This window comes from Pocillopora damicornis, chromosome 10 (genome assembly GCF_964200805.1).
Source record: "Pocillopora damicornis chromosome 10, jaPocDami1.2, whole genome shotgun sequence".
NCBI classification, from domain to species: Eukaryota; Metazoa; Cnidaria; class Anthozoa; order Scleractinia; family Pocilloporidae; genus Pocillopora; species Pocillopora damicornis.
The window spans coordinates 23,329,272-23,346,054 of record NC_142679.1 but is presented as its reverse complement, the minus strand read 5'-3'; the positions used below and the strand labels follow the sequence as shown (position 1 = coordinate 23,346,054).

Genomic DNA, 16,783 nt, shown 5'->3' with positions numbered 1-16,783 from the left:
GGGAAAAAGTGAAAAAGAAAAAACAATTGCAGATATATTCTTTTTGAACTGTTTTGTTGGAGCATGATCTCACATCAGTAACAACTTAAAAAATTACATACATTTTGGAAATGCTATAAAAGAAAACAATAACTGAATACACAGAGTTTGTAATGTGAAGCTATGCTGCTTCACTTGTGCAGTGCAGTGAAAGAAAATAAAGTATATTTACTGAGGAACAATTAAAAAATATACCAAACATAAAAAAAAACTAAATTATTGTCTTACTTGATCTTTGAGGCAGCTTCACGCAGTAAACCATGATCGAATAACACAGAAAGGTCTAAAGCTCCATCAGTGATCTCCCCTAAAGTCCCAAGAAATAATTATCCTCAATAAGTGCATAAATTACTATTAGAAAGTGAAAACTAAAGATGCACTTAATAAAATGGACGTGTGACAACTTCCTTAATAGTGACATAACCCCATCAAATGGTTGTATGACATTCAAATTTCAAAGAGAAAGTAATAGAGTTTGCTATACAAAGAAAAAACACAATTACCTGAAGATGGACTTGTCTCTGTTCCATCCTACAGAAATAGAAATTGTAAATTATCTGACAAAACAATGAGCACTTAAAGGATGACTTTCAATTTTATGTCAGATAAATAAATAATGAAAGACAGTTGACTTCTGACTACTCCAGTATGTACCAAAGTCACTTTGGAGGTAAACCTCATCAAGAATTTGAGCTAATGAGGGCTACCTGAACATGGAAAATGGCCTGAAGAAAAATAAGGCTTGAGGCTCTAGTAATGGAAGGTTTCAGTGACAAGGAGTCTACAGTGTTGATTAGCTAGTGAAAGCCTTGTGATCTTCTTAGGCATTTCAAGGTTTCTCTATCCATTGATGTAAAAAGATCCAACTTTAATACGATACATTAGAAAACTGCTAGTTTACAAAGATTATCAGAGACTTAATAGACTGACAGCATGCATTATGTTGACACTATTTACTTCTAGCCTGACTCAGAGAAACTGAAGATAACGTAAGGAACCAATGGATCACCACAATAACCTCGGATCAATAACTTGGGGTTGAAGCGTTCTGAAAAGCTAGTGGTATCCAGGGTTGCTAAACTTCTGGAAATATTCGCTACTGTAGTCCCTACACCCAGCTGTTGGGAACAGCTTCCGTTCACTCGAGAAAGGTAGTCACTACGTGCAATGAGTTATGTAAATGTAGGTTCTTTTAAGGCTAATTAATTGTGTTTGTATCAATTGAGGCACAATGAGTTCAAGAACTGCTGCACTTGTCGCTTAATCTGCTAGTTATAAAATGTTAAATCAAATTAGTCCTATCAATTCTAAGGATTTCATAATCAATTTTTCGGTAGGACTTTTTAAGTCGGTGCATTTCGTCGAGGTCAGATGTGACCTGTATCCCATAGCTGGTTGCATCAACATATAGCCGAAGAAACATAAAATAATACCTCATAGTACTCGTTTTCATCGTCTTCTCCGTCGTTAACGCCTCCAGCTGTTACGTTTCCCATATTCTATAGCTTTTTCAAACGAGTTTTCTTCCTGGTTTTGCACATTCTACCAGCTTCGCCATTTTTATCGAAACCAACATGCCCAGTCCATCCCTGCGCTGGCCAATAGTAGTTGAGTTGGACTGGGTCTAAGAAGCTGCTTTTACTCGGTAAAATCGCCATTTAGATACACATCAAACATTTTTCCCGCAGTAACTCAGCATGATCAAGTTAGACTGCAAACAATCCCCCAACTTACGGTTAGCCCTTCCATATTAGTGCTAAAGGACGCACGTTTCTCCGCCCGCTGGAAGATTTCAGACGAGTTGGGGAGAGATTTGCCGGGGGTCGAGCAGAGGTCTATTATCTGGCCATGTGTTTGCCAAAACGGTCCCAGCGGGCTCGCGTTCTTCCTGGCCTCATATTAGAAACCTTTGGCAGTTAGGACGACAACGCCAAGACAGACATCGATTTATAAAATAATTTATATTTTTAGTTGGAATCTCGCGAATTACTGGACGTGTTTACTATTTATTACGGCGCCTCAAGGTAATCTCTATCTTCTGCGCATCATTTATGTGAGCCTACCCGCACACTAATGATTCCCTCTAAGCACCAATAATAAGTGCCTACTCGCATACTAATGATTCCCTCTGTCTTCTGAGCACTGATTATGAGGGCCTACTCGCGGAGTAATGATTCCCTCTATTTTCGGGGCGAGTGCAGTGGAAATTGGCAGTTCATTGTATCGCCAAAAACTAAGGTCTAGATTTCTATTCGATTTAAACGAAGAGACCTCTTTAGTTTCACGCGGAAAAGGCAAAAGTATTACATTCAGTCCAATGCTTAAGTGGGCTAAAAACATACCTTTACCCCTCACCTATGAAAGTGAATACAAAATTAAGAATTACAGCTATTTAACAATGCTAAACGACTAACACAATATATAATTTCATTGTACTACATAAGCAGATTGTTTATTCATAATTCGTATCCTTTATTTCTGACACTTTTACTGCGAACTGACGCCATTTGAGCGACATTGTTGAACATGCGTAACATTCTTGGCGCCTTTAGTACCTTTTTCTACAGCAGTATCTCGAAACATTACACGGTGAAGAATGAAACGTAATCTCTTGACAGTGTTGAAAATAATGCCTCGTGAACGAATAATAAAAACCATATGGTTATGTAGTTGTTACTTCTGCCTCTCCATTTTCTGTGGAATTAGCTCTGAGCCAGGGTAATAATGACGGTTCTGTATCAGCTTAAATCTTGACTTTTTTCTTCCCCGATTTTCTGGGTGATTTTCCAGCTGGTTTCTTGTTTCTATTTTGAGCAGCAGACTTTCCCTTTCCTTTCTTCCCTTTTCCAGCTCCTTTCTTTTTAAACTCGCTTCCCCTAGTTAGTTTTAAAATAGATATGAAGAAAACAGAACATAATCAAATTGACCAGCCATCCTTTGATGCAGCAAATAGAAAAAAAAAAAAAAAACATTAAGAACTAGTCGCTGAACGAGGGATTGAGGTGGATGGCAAGAAACACTACCTTCTCTTGAACCCTTGGAGATACGCGGGCTGTATGATCGGAATGCTTTAGTTTTTCTTAACTAATAGATGAATCATTGACTTCTAAGTCCTTCTGCTATATACAGAACCATTTAAAGGCAATTTAGCATTATCAACTGAGTTGAAATTGCATATAAACCTACACAGAACTCACAATTCCTACCATCGCTCTGACGAAGGGCTAACGCTCGAAACATCACCTTTTAAACACTACACGGTGGTCAATTTACGTTATTAACTCAGTTAATAAAACTTAATAACCTTGTTATACTCTCCCACCGACGCAGCACCTCAGTTTCTTCAGAAAATTACCCTCTTGATTCATTTAAAGGAAAATTGAGAGTGCCTCGAACTCTTGATCCTCTAACTGTTCAAGTATTAATTTAATTTTCGAGTGGAGACTGTCATGTTACCTTTGACCGATACTTAAATAAATCGGTTCTTTTACATTACACTTTAACTCTGGTGGCAGTTTGCCTACCTTTTCTGTGCTTCTGTTATGTGTTGGTTTACTGCCTGGAAGAGTTAAAGCAATTCAACAATTTATATTTGTAACACATGATGACCCTGGCTCCGTAGAGAGAACACTTCGGATCATCTTATAAAGATGGCGACACCTTGAGAGTTTTGACTCTCTCTGTCTGTCCTGTGGGTTTTCACAATATCGACAAACACTACAGATATTAAGTTGTTGTCGCTTCATTCTGATGCAGTAAGTCCAGCACCGATCACATTAACGAGGTGTACCAGGGTTTTTTTTTTTCTAAAAATCATCACGCACTAGATCACGACTACTTTCAAACCGTGCCGCAAGAAAATGGTCTCGGTTAAAACCACTCTTAAGTTATAATAAACTTGCGGCGTGAACTAACTTTGGTGGTTGAAAAATCACATTGGCTTCATCTTTCTTTAAAAATATCCCTAACCCAAACGCGTTTTTTTCTCCTCCTCTTTTGTAACCGCTCTCTGTTTCTTCGACGCATGAGTAAAAGAAACAACAGAACTCGACGCCTTAAAGTGTCTACCGCCTTATTGGCGTTTTCACTCGGCACAATTACCTTATGCTTGAGTTTGTGCTTGCGCTTGTGCTTGCTAGTGAAAACCAAGCTTTAGCGATTGGGCCATTGACACATAAAGTAACAGTTAGGGAAACAATAAGATGCAGGATTGACAGCCACGTGCCACGTGCCACGTGCTACGTGCCACGTGCACTGCTTCCTCATCAGCTTTCACTGGGCCGTATTATTGCATGCATTCACAATCTTTATTCAAAAGTGACTTTACTGTTGCTTTGCACATATTCGTGTCAGTTACCTTATTGACATCAAGGGGACCTCTTCTGGCTATTTTCTCTGCCAGTTCTCTGCTTCGGCTCCGTTCATTTGACAAGTCACCCACAACAGGCTCGAACTGCAATTACAACAACAAGGAATTTAAGAAGATCTATTCGGACAATGATAGTCACTTACCTACATTTTCACAATCTTGGTTGAGACACTTCTCTAAAGCCAAGTAAGATGAATCATTCAAATCATTTTCACAATCTTGGTTGTGACACTTTTCCGGCGAAAGCCAGGTAAGATGAATCCCATTCAGGTCAACACACATGAATGGGGACGTCATCACCGCAAGTCTGTGTGATATGGCCCACAAATTTAATTGGAGCACCCCGCAAGGGCCAAAGAAACGGGATGACTGTGTATCTATTGCAAATTTTCTCACAGTTGGTGAGACCAAAGTGAAATTACAAGATCAAATAACCTGTAGAATGACACTTTGAGTGAGTCCGCATAAAAAGAATGCCAATGAATCTGATTGTAGTGGTAGTGTCTTACCCTAATTATCAATTAGCTGGTATATTTCTTTACCTTTCGCTTCTTTCCAGTTTTCCTTGAAATCTTTTCATCACGCTGAAGATTAAATAAATGCAATTAAAACTTTGATATCTGGGTCAGTCTTTTTTTTCCAATGTTTACTGTCAGACATAACAAATACCTCTGTCATAAACTTAAGTATGGATACAAACTTGTACTTTCAAGTGTGCTTCTTGCACAAATTTCTTACCAGTTTTTCAGTAAATTTTCCCAATGATGCAGTAGAGAGTCTGCTGATGTTTAACTTTTCTGAGATCTGAAAAAAATTTGTTTACACTGGTAAATCACTTAAGGCAATATAAACCCAAAAGAACCAAGAATATGCACTCTTTCTTCCTTCCAAAATAATTATTATAAAAGAAGTCACTTTTAACACAAAAAGAACAATCCTTGATGTGCATGTTTGTTTAAGTGCCATTATTCTCCTAAAATTACCGTAACACATGAAAGTTTGGAAGTTGAAATGTTGACTTTGAAAGGATTTCAAACATACAGAATCAAGAAATTACCTGTTCTTTGCTTTGTCGTCCAGATGAAGGGGCAAGATCTTTATTTGGAACTAGTAAAAAAAAAATCAAATAATCAAAAAGAACATAACTAAGGACATATATCTTTAGAAAGCAAACACCATCCATCACAATTCAATAAAAGTAAGCTTTCACAACAAAACCATGAGCAGTCCCACTGACCAGAAATCTTTCTGTTTCTTGCTATGTTTCTCAGCCTTTGGTATTCATTCTTGGCAACTCTTTCCTTCTTTGCTTCAAATTTTTTCTCAAACTGGTCTTCATATGGATCTAAAATTAAAATTCTTACTTTAAGCATTGGTCTCTATCACTCCATAGAAGTTTTTCTTACTCTTAAAATTTACATTAGAGCACCAATACTGAGCTAAACAATGAGTGTGTTTGAAAAAGAAGGGAACCATGTTCTTTCAAGGTGATGGCTGCTCACAATAAATGGAATCAGGAGTCTGGTCAGAGAACACTGGGGCCAGTTCATCCATGGATAAATTGAGTGCTGCTTGTAATTTTTCCAAGAAATGTGATATTCCAGTGAACAATATTTTTCTTTAAACATACCTGACTGCAAACCCCTCCTTCACTATTTACACACATGGACAACTTGACAAAGACAAGGAAGCTAAACCATGTAATATTTTGGAGTCACCATCACAAATTTGTGAATTTATGATACTCAGTACCTGCATTCTGAGGAACCTCCAAAAGCCACTCCTGAGTTTCATCATTTCCTCTTTTGTATCCAAAACGTGGCTTCCATTCCTGAAGATACATTTAAATAGGTACAGATACCTTTACAACAGACAACTCTATAGTTGAAGCAGATACAAAAGTATATATTTAGACTTGAAAATGTTCCAGGATAAAAATTGCAAACACAAACACTGAAATTTGCTGAGACTTGGATTTAATTTCATTATCCCTTATGTCAACACAATAGATGTATCTGAATTTTCAACACTGAATACATTATGCACCAGTTTCAAAATGAAATCAACTTCACATAGATGTCCATGGGAAATCAATGCACTACTGCTGAAAAGGTACATCAACTTGGCCCTTACTGCAATCATTATACAAACTGATACTAACTTGAGTGTTTTTATCTAAAATCATCCTCTCACGTTTCTTTTTTGTGATGCCCTGTAAGACAACAATTAAATCACTTGTTATTCATAACTGCATGTGATACTTCCAAACATAAACCTGCTGGTGCAAACAAGACATATTATAATGCCTCCTAGCAGTGAGTAAATCCTCCAGATTCTCAATAGCTTAAACTCTTTTGAAGCTTAAGAAAATATCAACATTAACATAACATTTGAACAACTCAAAGGTGGATGATTTCTTTGTCAGTACCTTTCTTTTGGCAAATTCTTCCCATTTTGAGGGCAGTTTTGGTTTTGGAATCTGAAAAGTCAAGAGATGATGACAATTATCCAAAAAAAAAAATGAACTTATAATACATATAAACTGGAACAACGAAAAAAGGTAGATTGCAAGTATTAACTAGCTTCCAATTATCATTAGAAATTAATGAATTGGTCCTAAACACACATGCCTGTTTAGCAAACTTACCGGTCCTATAACACACACACATGACTATTAGACATACTTACACATCCTGCATGTACACATGACTGTTAAACATAGTTACCAGTCACACATACACATACACACACACCCACACATGACTGTTTAACATACTTATTGGTCCTACACATACTGATGACTCTAAACATGCTTACTGGTCCTACACACACGACTTTTTAGTTAACATACTTACTGGTTTTTCTCTGGGAATAACCGTATATGGCTCAGGTAGCTTCCATGAATAAAAATTAAAAAGAAATACATAATGAGTGCTTCATGTCATTCTGATAGTAATGTAAATTAATACATTTGACTATAAACAAAACAGCTTCGTTTTCACTTGTTGTCAACTATCATGGTCAGCTATAGATATACATGCATGATAGAGTCTAACTATCATTGGACCTCATTAAAGATGGCTCATTCAGGATTACACCACCCCTCCAGGTAATAAATAGTTTAACAATTCCTCTCTCATGCACCTTGATAAGTAAAAGGAAATTTGCTTTTTGTTAATGTGAGGTGTGAAAAACAGATGAAATTAAAAGTGCTAGATATTTTTTACAAAAAGCCTAATTCTATGAATTGAAATTGAAAATAGCAACTTCTAGGATGAATGTTATAAATGGACATACCTTTACAACAACAACTCCTTCAGATCTTTCGTGCGGAAGCTGCAAAGGAATCACATTGAAAGAGTGAAAACTTCAACTTGCATGAAAGCTAGTTAACTCTATACATTAACAGCATTTTCCGGTTTATTTGAACAAAGGCAGGATCAGAGTTGTCTAAGTTAGACTAGTAGAGGCAAACAATACTGTGGTACATAAAGCTGATCGTTTTATATTTTAGATTTTTGGTCGATTTAGTTAGATGTTAAATTACACAACACTATGACAAGTCCTTCATAACAGCCCTGACAGCCCTGGGAAAAATTTCTGCACAGCCCCATCCTACATTATACATTCAGTTCTTGGAGAGAGAAAACAGTGACAAAAACAATACATTGCCATTGGGAACAGATTTGTTTTACAATAGTATGGGGCTGTGCAGAAATTTTACCCAGCCTCGTACTAGTTATATTACATACATGCAACAAAATTGTAAATTCATGACTGAAAAACTTCATAGGATTATTTCGTGATACAATACCTTCCAAATAGCATTCAACAGCAGCTGCGTATTATCTCTGGCAAGATTTCTAAGAAAGTCCTCTTTATTTTTCCTATAAATGAACAGGAGTTTTAAAAGCAAAGCCAAGCCTAAATAAATTTTTCTTCTGATTACGGATGAATTTGAAACCATTTCAAGATTTCCCGTCCAATTTTCCACGTGCACAAAAGAAGTAAATTAATGGTTGTAAACTCACCTAAATTCTTGTCCATCAACAGGCTGAAGATCTGTAGCTAATAAATTCCCAATATCTAGGTCTGGCTCTACATCCCTTGTGACCTCTATTGATCTATATTTCTCTTTATTGCTTTTCTCTGCTAAGGACAAAACTGACGCCACAGTCGAGTCCAAGTCACCATCCATGCCGTCCGCCATGTTGAAATACAAATAACCTAGAGCATCATGGGTGATTTTGAGCAAGCCAGGTTACACAACGTAGTTCCCAGTCCTACTAACTATAGTCTCCTTAGCCACAATGTGAGGGTTATCCTTCATGCCAGGACGGTAACAGTTTGCGTTTACCACACTTAGACTGTCTACAGGAAAAAGTGGATCATACTACAGTAAATACAACTATTTACACTGTCCAGTAGATATTAATACCGTTTACAGGTGATACAGTCAAGAGTGGATCATACTACAATAAATAAAAGGACGGTAACAGTTTGCGTTTACCACACTTAGACTGTCTATAGGAAAAGTGGATCATATTACAGTAAATACAACTATCTACACTGTCCAGTAGATATTAATACCGTTTACAGGTGATGCAGTCAAAAGTGGATCATACTACGGTAAATACAACTATTTACACTGTCCAGTAGATATTAATACCGTTTACAGGTGATACAGCCGTCTTAAGGACCGGGGAGAGTGAGCAAAAAAAGACCGACATTTATCGATAAAGAGCCTGATACACAGCAGATATCAGCCTCTTCCTCTGTTTCATTATTCTATTTTATATAATGGTGTAACACTTTTGATGCGTCATTCATGTACGGTCGATTGCACAAAAGTTTTGTGAGTTGATTAAGTTCTCGGTGGATTAAAGCTTGTGTTCAGTTTTGCCAGATGTGATATTGTCGTTAGATACTTAGATGGATGGTGTGAAGGAGACTCACAGAGCAAGTTTTTGGATCACTTTGATTGGTCAGATTAAGCTACACTGTCTACGGTGGATATTTTTCTCTCTACAGTATAAACAACTATCCACACTGTCCAGTCAATAATAGACACAAACATCTACGCTGTTTCCATTAGATACATACACCTTATTCCATTATTTGACATTATTTTACGAGTCGCGTTGTATTTTTCCCCACAGATTAAATCTGTCAATGGCGTGTTTATTACAGCTGTTACCAAATTTTTTACAATATTTTAAATTTATTTCCACAGGGACACTTAACGATTTGCATAACAAAATTATATAGCTACTTACGATCGTAGTTCTAGAATACACCATGACAGTGCTGCTCTGTTACGAATCGCCTTACGTTTATGAGAAAGCTAATTTGTTTGCTATGTAGAGTCTTTTCTTTTAGTCACTGTTGTTAAATCTGTGAAAAATGTAATCCATCCACTGTGTGGAGACTAATAAACTATTTAAAGTATTGTTATAGAAAATACCTTCATTGACTCACTACTAAACAAGAAAAAAACGTCAACAAAATATTTAACTAAAGGCATCGGTTCTAACTACTAGATAAGAAAAACGTTAACAAAATATTTAGTTGAAGGCATTAGTTCTAAGATAGTTACATGAATGACAAAATTGTCTCACAGTTAGTTGATCATTTGAAATGGATTTGAGGTGAAAAAAGTTATTTGTATCAAAACGAATTTAAAGAGCAATTTGGTGAGAGGGGAATTCAGAAAACTGAGAAAACTAGGACCAAAAAATTGGGACAAGAACTTAATGTGATCTCTCTGCACTAGATTATACTATATTATACTATACTATACTTCTAAAGAGACGCCGGGTTCTATGAAAGCTTAAATGGCAGCCCTTGGCCGTTCATAAATCTGCTCAGGCGAAATCATTCAGTATGTGTAAGTTTGGGTCGTTTACACTCCAAGACGTGTTCAATATGGTTTGAACCTCCTACTCTACTTAGGAAAAAATCAGTTCATTTGGTCACATGCACTAATTCCTTATGAACATCACATGGAATTTAGTTGTTAGTCCAGTCTCCTGGAACAATTCCGGAGCCATACTTTCCAAATACTGAAATACGGAAAGATATCAATGTTTTTTTTTTAATTGTCGGCTTTTACGGTTGCATTCCATCTTTTTTGTTCTTTTTTGATTTTCTCGTCAAGTTTTGAACATTGTGGGGAATCTCTGAACCAATTCTTCTGATGGATGAAACACCAGGGATAGAACTCAACTGACTACCGATAATAGAAAACCCTTCCAACGGACTTATTATGGTCTGCATGCTCTGCCACCTTTTCTTTCCTTCCTCTTTCATGATGTTCTCTACCTTGGCCTTGCATTCCTCACACATTTCTTCAACTTCATTTGTGTACAGGATGGCCCTCTCTGATTCCTTTCTTCCGTCATCTCCTTCCATTTCAAAGTCTTCCTCATATAGAATACACGAAAGTGAGAAAAGACATGGTTACTCAGGTTATTCGAATCGCGTGCTGATAATTGTGCTTCAAAGCTTTAGTTTGTTTCCCTATTTTCATTCATCCATTGCCAAAAGTCTTCACGGCCTCTCTTCTAAAAAGATAGATGGAAGTGTGAAAAAAGTGAAAAAACAGAATGGTTAATCTCAGACTCACCGTTTACTTTGTTTATTCGCTCCATTTTGGGTTTATAATAAAAATATTCCCAGATAAGGCCACCGCCCACAAGAATGCCAAACAAAGCAAGTAGAATGATGAGAAACTCGTAATCTTCAAATAAACTGGCTGTCTGTTTTACGGTCTCTATCACAGGAACTGATTGAGAAAGAATCTACGAAAAATGGGAGAAAAAAAAGTGATAATAAGAAAAGTTTTCCTGGAGGAAGGAAAATCAAACAACGGAGGATGTTATTCGGTTTACTTTGGGAAGAATCCGCAGAACTTTTTCTACCAACCTCTGAAAAATTCATCGACATTTCTATTTCTCCCATTGCATAAGAAATGAATGCTATTAATGTCGTAAAGGATTGGAAAAGTATATTACAAGAAATAACAAGTTATCTGTCTTTTCAGGCAAAAACAATTCTATACCGAACGAAACGATTCTATACTGACAAGCTAGGTTTACTTTAGTCTTATGTGTTCATTACCTGTAACGCTGTTAGTTCAAAGTCTTTGCTCTTTAGAACATCCGTTGCGCATTTCTTTATCACGTTGCACAACTGTGTTGAGTTGTAGGGAGGAGTTACGCTCATTCCAATGTAGTAATCGTAGTCAATAGTCCGGCCAATAGCCAGGGTGTTGTTTTTAAGTTGCTCCAGACTTGCTACAGCCATATGTCTATCAATTAAGAAACCATTTATGGGTGGGTTTTTCTGTTTAATCAGTGCAGCGATCATTGCATTTAGGTCTTTGTATTCTGAAAGAGAGAGAGACGATGAAAAACATCTTTAAACCTTATCTTGGTGTTCCAGTGCCACGGAATTCTGATGATAGTCGCTTCTTCGAACTTATTCACCGGTCATCAAAACTGGAACCTGTCAAACTCGGCCGGTTAGGTTTTGGAAGGAAGAACCACTTCAAAAGCTACATTTTTGCGTTGTTCATGAGGTAATTTAATCGAAATTGGGTGCGAAGGGCAGAGTTTTATTTTTAGATTTAATTTTCTCTGATTCAATCCAGCGCCATTCATTCTGAATGCAGAGGTACGAGTGAGACTGTGGCGCTATTTTTCGCCTCTTTTTTTTTTTTTCTGGACTCACATATGATTCACAATATCAGTTCCTCTTTGCCTACCTTTGTATTTTGCTCCTTCTGACACCGCCACTTGCCTCGCCAAACTTCCATTCAAAACTGCAACCTGAAGCCGGGGGCGCAAAAATAATATTGATTCTATTCTTCAGACACTCCATTGACTTTTTTCAAGACACGCATCCCAAAAGACGTTTTGAGAAACTTACTGCCGATGCTGCTCAGCAAATCATGTGCCAAAAGATCAATAGACACCACTTACCGTTTTTCCAAATAGATTCAAGTCTTCTTCAATTTCATAATTCAAAGAACTCGTGAAATTGGCTGTAAGAACCGAGAAGGCGACCATACCCAACAACATCCACAGAATACTGTACAAACGAGCTGGAACGGACTTAGGAGAAGTGTCCCCATACCTACAGACATCACCTCATATAAGTACAGAATTATCGTAATCTTTATCATCCTTTTCATTATCAATTTATTATTATTCTCAATATCATCATGATAATCATAATAGTTTCTTTTTCACGTCATTAGTATGGAAGTTAGAAAAAAAATGACAATATTTAAGGGTAAAAAATATTACCTACCCAACAGTAGTCATTGTGACGAAAGCCCACCAAAAGCCCTGCCAGGAACCCCTGATGAATGAAGGAGGGAAGTCCACAGGATTCTTGTGGCGATCCTGTTGAAAGAAATGTTTCATTTTTCACACTATAAAACAAAATGCTGGACAAACGACGACTAATTTATTTGTCGGTCAATGTCACCATCTTATCGGCCGCAAAATTGGGCTACCTAGAGATAGAATTACCAAATTTAATTCCTTTGAACCAGTCAACTAAGAGCAGTACAAAAATCAGACGATTTCGAGGCAAATTTGTGTAAATTTTGGCTGAACCACTTGAAATGCGCCATCCACTTACCAATATCCACATAAAGACCCCGGATATAACCGTCAGAATGAGTGTTAAACCTATAATCTGTCCTCCGTTAATAAACGACCGTCCAAGTTGTGTCAATGGCCGCATCTGATTTCTTTTAGCGATGTAGGCTGGTCCTTTGGAGTGATGCACTTTAATCTCACATGGATCGTTCGTATTCCTTTTTATCATAAAAGGTATGGCGATGGTCACATTTTTAGTGTTGTTCGAGGAAGTCTTTTGGAACATGTTTCCAGTTGGTTTGAAGGATATTTTAGAGGGCCTGATCATCTGGTGAAGGAATTTACCAAGAAGGCCTGCAATCATGGATAGAGATGAGGTTTAGAAAGTACGAGTACGCTTTGATCACTTACCAAAGTAATAATCCTCCACAAAATAAAAGAGGCGCTCATTGGCCGGGGGATTAACCCTAAAAGTATAGGGCTCGATATTGAAAGTTGGCCATATAGGTCCTCCTCTAAGAAAGGTATAAGGAAAATCGACAAGTGTTTCATGCGTCAACGTACACTCAGCGAGATATATAGAGCGCGGGAGATTTGAAGAGCTCGAAAGTTGCGTAAGAATTGCTCGATGAACGCAGAGCAGGCTATGAGCCAATTTATTTATAATGCTGAGTTTCAAAGCGGTAGTCGATGCAATGTTTTGTTGGGAGAAATTCCGTACGTGATGCGTTATCAGCTTGCACAATCGCAATTGAATTTGACTTTACGAATTCACTTGCTATGTTATTAACTAGGATGAAGTAAAAAAAAATTGAGTTTTATTTTTGTTTTGTACTTAGCTGTAGCTGGAACTGTTTTTACGTCTAGTGTGTAGCAACTGGACACCACGGAAGTTAACCGAACGTGACGATGTAAGCGATTTGGTTACGCCACGTCACTGGCATAAATATTACAAGAATGCCAGTGAAGTGGCATTTAATTTATTGGTAACCAATTGAAGATCTGTCGTGATAAGTCGGAAGATCTGTGGTAATAATATTTTACGGAAACCTCATGTTCAAATCTTTCTGTTTTGTTTTCCGTTCCCATATTTCCAAAAACTGATTTCATATTAAATTTTATTTGCCATTCCTTAAATATTTGCAAAATTTTGTCCTTCGGTAGTAATGATCTGATTAGTTTAGAGACTTTCCCGTGATCGATTTGCTTAGAAAACTCGGAACTCACAATCTAACTGTTTCATAGTTTATCCAAAAAATTCCTTGAAAACTAATACACTTTGGTACACCTATGCACCCATTGATATTTGTTAAGCAGACCTTCCAAATAGACTGAAAGTGCCGCACAGCTCTGATCATGAAGTTATCAAACATTACATTCATTTCAATTTGTATTAGACACATATGCGCAGTGCAGACCTAGTTTTACCCCATGATATCGTTGTAATAAGAACGTTTTGAATTCCAATGGCGGATGAAAGTTATAATGATAATGTGAAAACAGCTCGAGGTAGAGCATTACTACTTTCAAAAGATGAACTGCGCTGAGAGACATTGTGGCGTTCTCACCTCGAAAGATGCCTCTTCCACGGAAAAGTAACGGGGGGGGGGGGGGGGGAAAGAGGGTGAGAATTGGTGGTTTAACATAATTTTGAATACGGTTGTCTTGGTGATTTTAATTTCATTTTTTTCACCAGCTGTCATACTTCTCACAGTATGAGAGTGCTCCGGTAGCAATTCGCTATGGAAACATGAGAACGAAAATTTAGGATACCATTTCTAGCTGATATCTTTCTAAGTTGTTCAAAGTCAAAGCCGTAATATTATATTGTGAACTAATTCTAAGAAATTCCTGCCCCCCCAAATTTGAAATAACATTCAATAACATTACCTTTTTCACCCGAGTTTTGCATAACGTCGCAATTACCAGTTTTTGTTCAAGTCGCATAACATTTATGAAACAATACCTATTTCGTTTTTCCCTTAGGTGATCAAAGACTTCCTTTCAAACTGAAATTAACTTAATCAATAGAAAAAGAAATTGCTGTAGAGTAATATTTTTAAGAAACTATTTGTATAACATAAACCAACATCCCTTTCTGCTCTTCGCACTGCAAGCTATTCTAAATTATAGCTTTTACAACGTGAACTGGTATTTAGCTTGGCTTGTAGACTGATTCAAACACAAACTGTAAATTAGACATAACTCTCCGGGGAACAGATTACGCTAAAAAAATAATGAAGAGTTCTCAGTTAGATAACAGGCTTTGTTCTCACGTATTTTTTTCGCTTCCTGTGTATATAGACAGGAAGACCGACATTTCCTAATATTTTCGTTGAAGTTTTAATTTAGAAGCCGGCCCTATGCAAGATCCGTCTATGCGTTATCTGACAGTAATTTGGGTTTTATTCTTCGTAATTTCAGGGATGAAATTAACCACAGTGAGAATAACAATATAGAATCGACCGCAGTGACAGTCGTTGATTGGGTTGCAAGGAAAGTGAGCTTGCGAACTGTTCTTGGAATCTTAAAACGGATTTGATCGTATGGTGCAATAAAAAAACGTTGTTGATGTACTTTCAGATATGGTGGGGAAGTGCTCCGCGTAGTCAGTTTGTTCTGTGTTATCTTGCATTTTAAGGTAGATTTGGAAACAGTAATAACTGCATATATTTAGAATCAAAATATTTATACTCAACCCTCTGTACAGGACTGCAAGCTCGTCTGCTTTGTTGTTGAAGTGGCTCGGCAATTTGTGTATGGTCTTGTCGTCCAGAACTCTACGTCAAAACTTAGCTCGGTCGACGAGAGCTGGTCACAGTTTGGGTATGAAACCATGCTCACTGTCGCCGATGTGCCAAGAAGAAATAAAAAATACACGATGCTGATTATTTCATACAGCATATCAGATATTTCTGTGAGAAAACATTCCTCGGGTTGGTAATTTACGTTACATCCTCCTCTTGACAGAAGTCTCACCCGACCAAAATAAACGACGATTTTTTCCGTGACTTAGTAAATATGGGTGTAGCACGCTCACTGAGTGGTAGATGTTGCCATAGGCGTACAAGAACATCACTGACTGGCTAGCTTTCTTGCACATCAAGTAGGTAATAGGTAAATTATTAATTCAATTGAGACTTGGATATGGCCAGCGTTTCCTCGAACAGGTGCTATAAACAAGTCGTTTGATACCGATGTTGAATGACAATTTTGGTAGGAAACACAAAGAACTATTAACCAGGTAGATTCTTCTGATTTAAACGGCAGATGTTCGTTCTCAGGATTCGCTTTTTAGACGACGTTTTTCCGCATTTTGTTTTAACGTCAAAGACACAAAATCTCATTAATATATAATGCTTGGCAGGTCAATTTTTCAAAATAAACCGACGCTTTTCTTTGAATGTCTTTGCTTTGTTTTGACGTTTTTTTGGGTTTCGTTGTCGTTCTAAAATCGTTCATCGTCAGTTGTCATAACTTACCAGTTGTAAAATAAACTGCCTAAAAAAAATATGAAATTGTCTCGATGGAAACACCCACTGAGGAAGAATATCTTTTATCTTATTTGTTAACCCTTTTAGTTGTGTGTTTATTTTTAGGATCGCCTGGCAGAAATAAGAAATTGCTTTGAGGAGAGGAAGAAAACCCGCTAGATGGTTGATTCTTTCTTTGGTGAATTAATTTGCGGTTTGCCATCTTGAAGCCAAAAAATCGATAGCACTTTTATATTGTGGACATTACATTTCCCGCTAAATTGAGAAGAGGT

At 37.2% G+C, this 16,783-nt stretch overlaps 3 protein-coding genes across 6 annotated transcripts in view; all 3 read right to left on the bottom strand.

Annotated features, from left to right (window-relative positions):
• LOC113671432 (zinc finger ZZ-type and EF-hand domain-containing protein 1) overlaps nt 1–1,635 on the bottom strand; it is a 32,281-nt gene extending 30,646 nt beyond the window's left edge. For all 3 annotated transcript variants that reach the window (XR_016180602.1, XM_027187620.2, XM_027187621.2), the window contains exons 1-3: nt 1,473–1,635; nt 543–570; nt 268–346 (exon numbers count right to left, since the gene is read on the bottom strand). Coding sequence is in view for 2 of the 3 variants with exons in the window: in XM_027187620.2 (XP_027043421.2) it covers nt 268–346; nt 543–570; nt 1,473–1,535 (170 nt within the window). In the remaining variant the exon portion in view is untranslated. The remainder of the gene's footprint in view (nt 1–267; nt 347–542; nt 571–1,472) is intronic.
• Nucleotides 1,636–2,464: 829 nt separating this feature from the next.
• LOC113671559 (ribosome biogenesis regulatory protein homolog) lies at nt 2,465–9,399 on the bottom strand. Its single transcript, XM_089185600.1, has 14 exons — nt 8,440–9,399; nt 8,223–8,295; nt 7,706–7,744; nt 7,264–7,302; nt 6,837–6,887; nt 6,570–6,620; nt 6,161–6,239; nt 5,646–5,753; nt 5,466–5,515; nt 5,147–5,212; nt 4,951–4,992; nt 4,397–4,492; nt 3,564–3,598; nt 2,465–2,915 (listed from the first exon to the last, which is right to left on the bottom strand). The coding sequence occupies exons 1-14, from the start codon at nt 8,616–8,618 to the stop codon at nt 2,783–2,785; spliced, it is 1,041 nt and encodes a 346-aa protein (XP_089041726.1). The 5' UTR covers nt 8,619–9,399; the 3' UTR covers nt 2,465–2,782.
• A 153-nt stretch (nt 9,400–9,552) lies between these two features.
• Nucleotides 9,553–16,381, bottom strand: LOC113671558 (uncharacterized). Of its 2 annotated transcripts, XM_027187786.2 has the most exons (8): nt 15,717–16,338; nt 13,058–13,371; nt 12,722–12,816; nt 12,391–12,544; nt 12,174–12,237; nt 11,528–11,796; nt 11,034–11,208; nt 9,553–10,827 (listed from the first exon to the last, which is right to left on the bottom strand). In XM_027187786.2, exons 1-8 carry the CDS (start codon nt 15,919–15,921, stop codon nt 10,517–10,519), a joined length of 1,587 nt encoding a protein of 528 aa, XP_027043587.2. In that variant the 5' UTR covers nt 15,922–16,338; the 3' UTR covers nt 9,553–10,516. The 2 variants fall into 2 exon arrangements, with proteins under 2 accessions (XP_027043587.2, XP_089041689.1); XM_089185563.1 differs by lacking the exons at nt 9,553–10,827; nt 11,034–11,208 and adding an exon at nt 10,835–10,971 and having other exon boundaries at nt 15,717–16,381.
• Between the last annotated feature and the right edge of the window lie 402 nt (nt 16,382–16,783).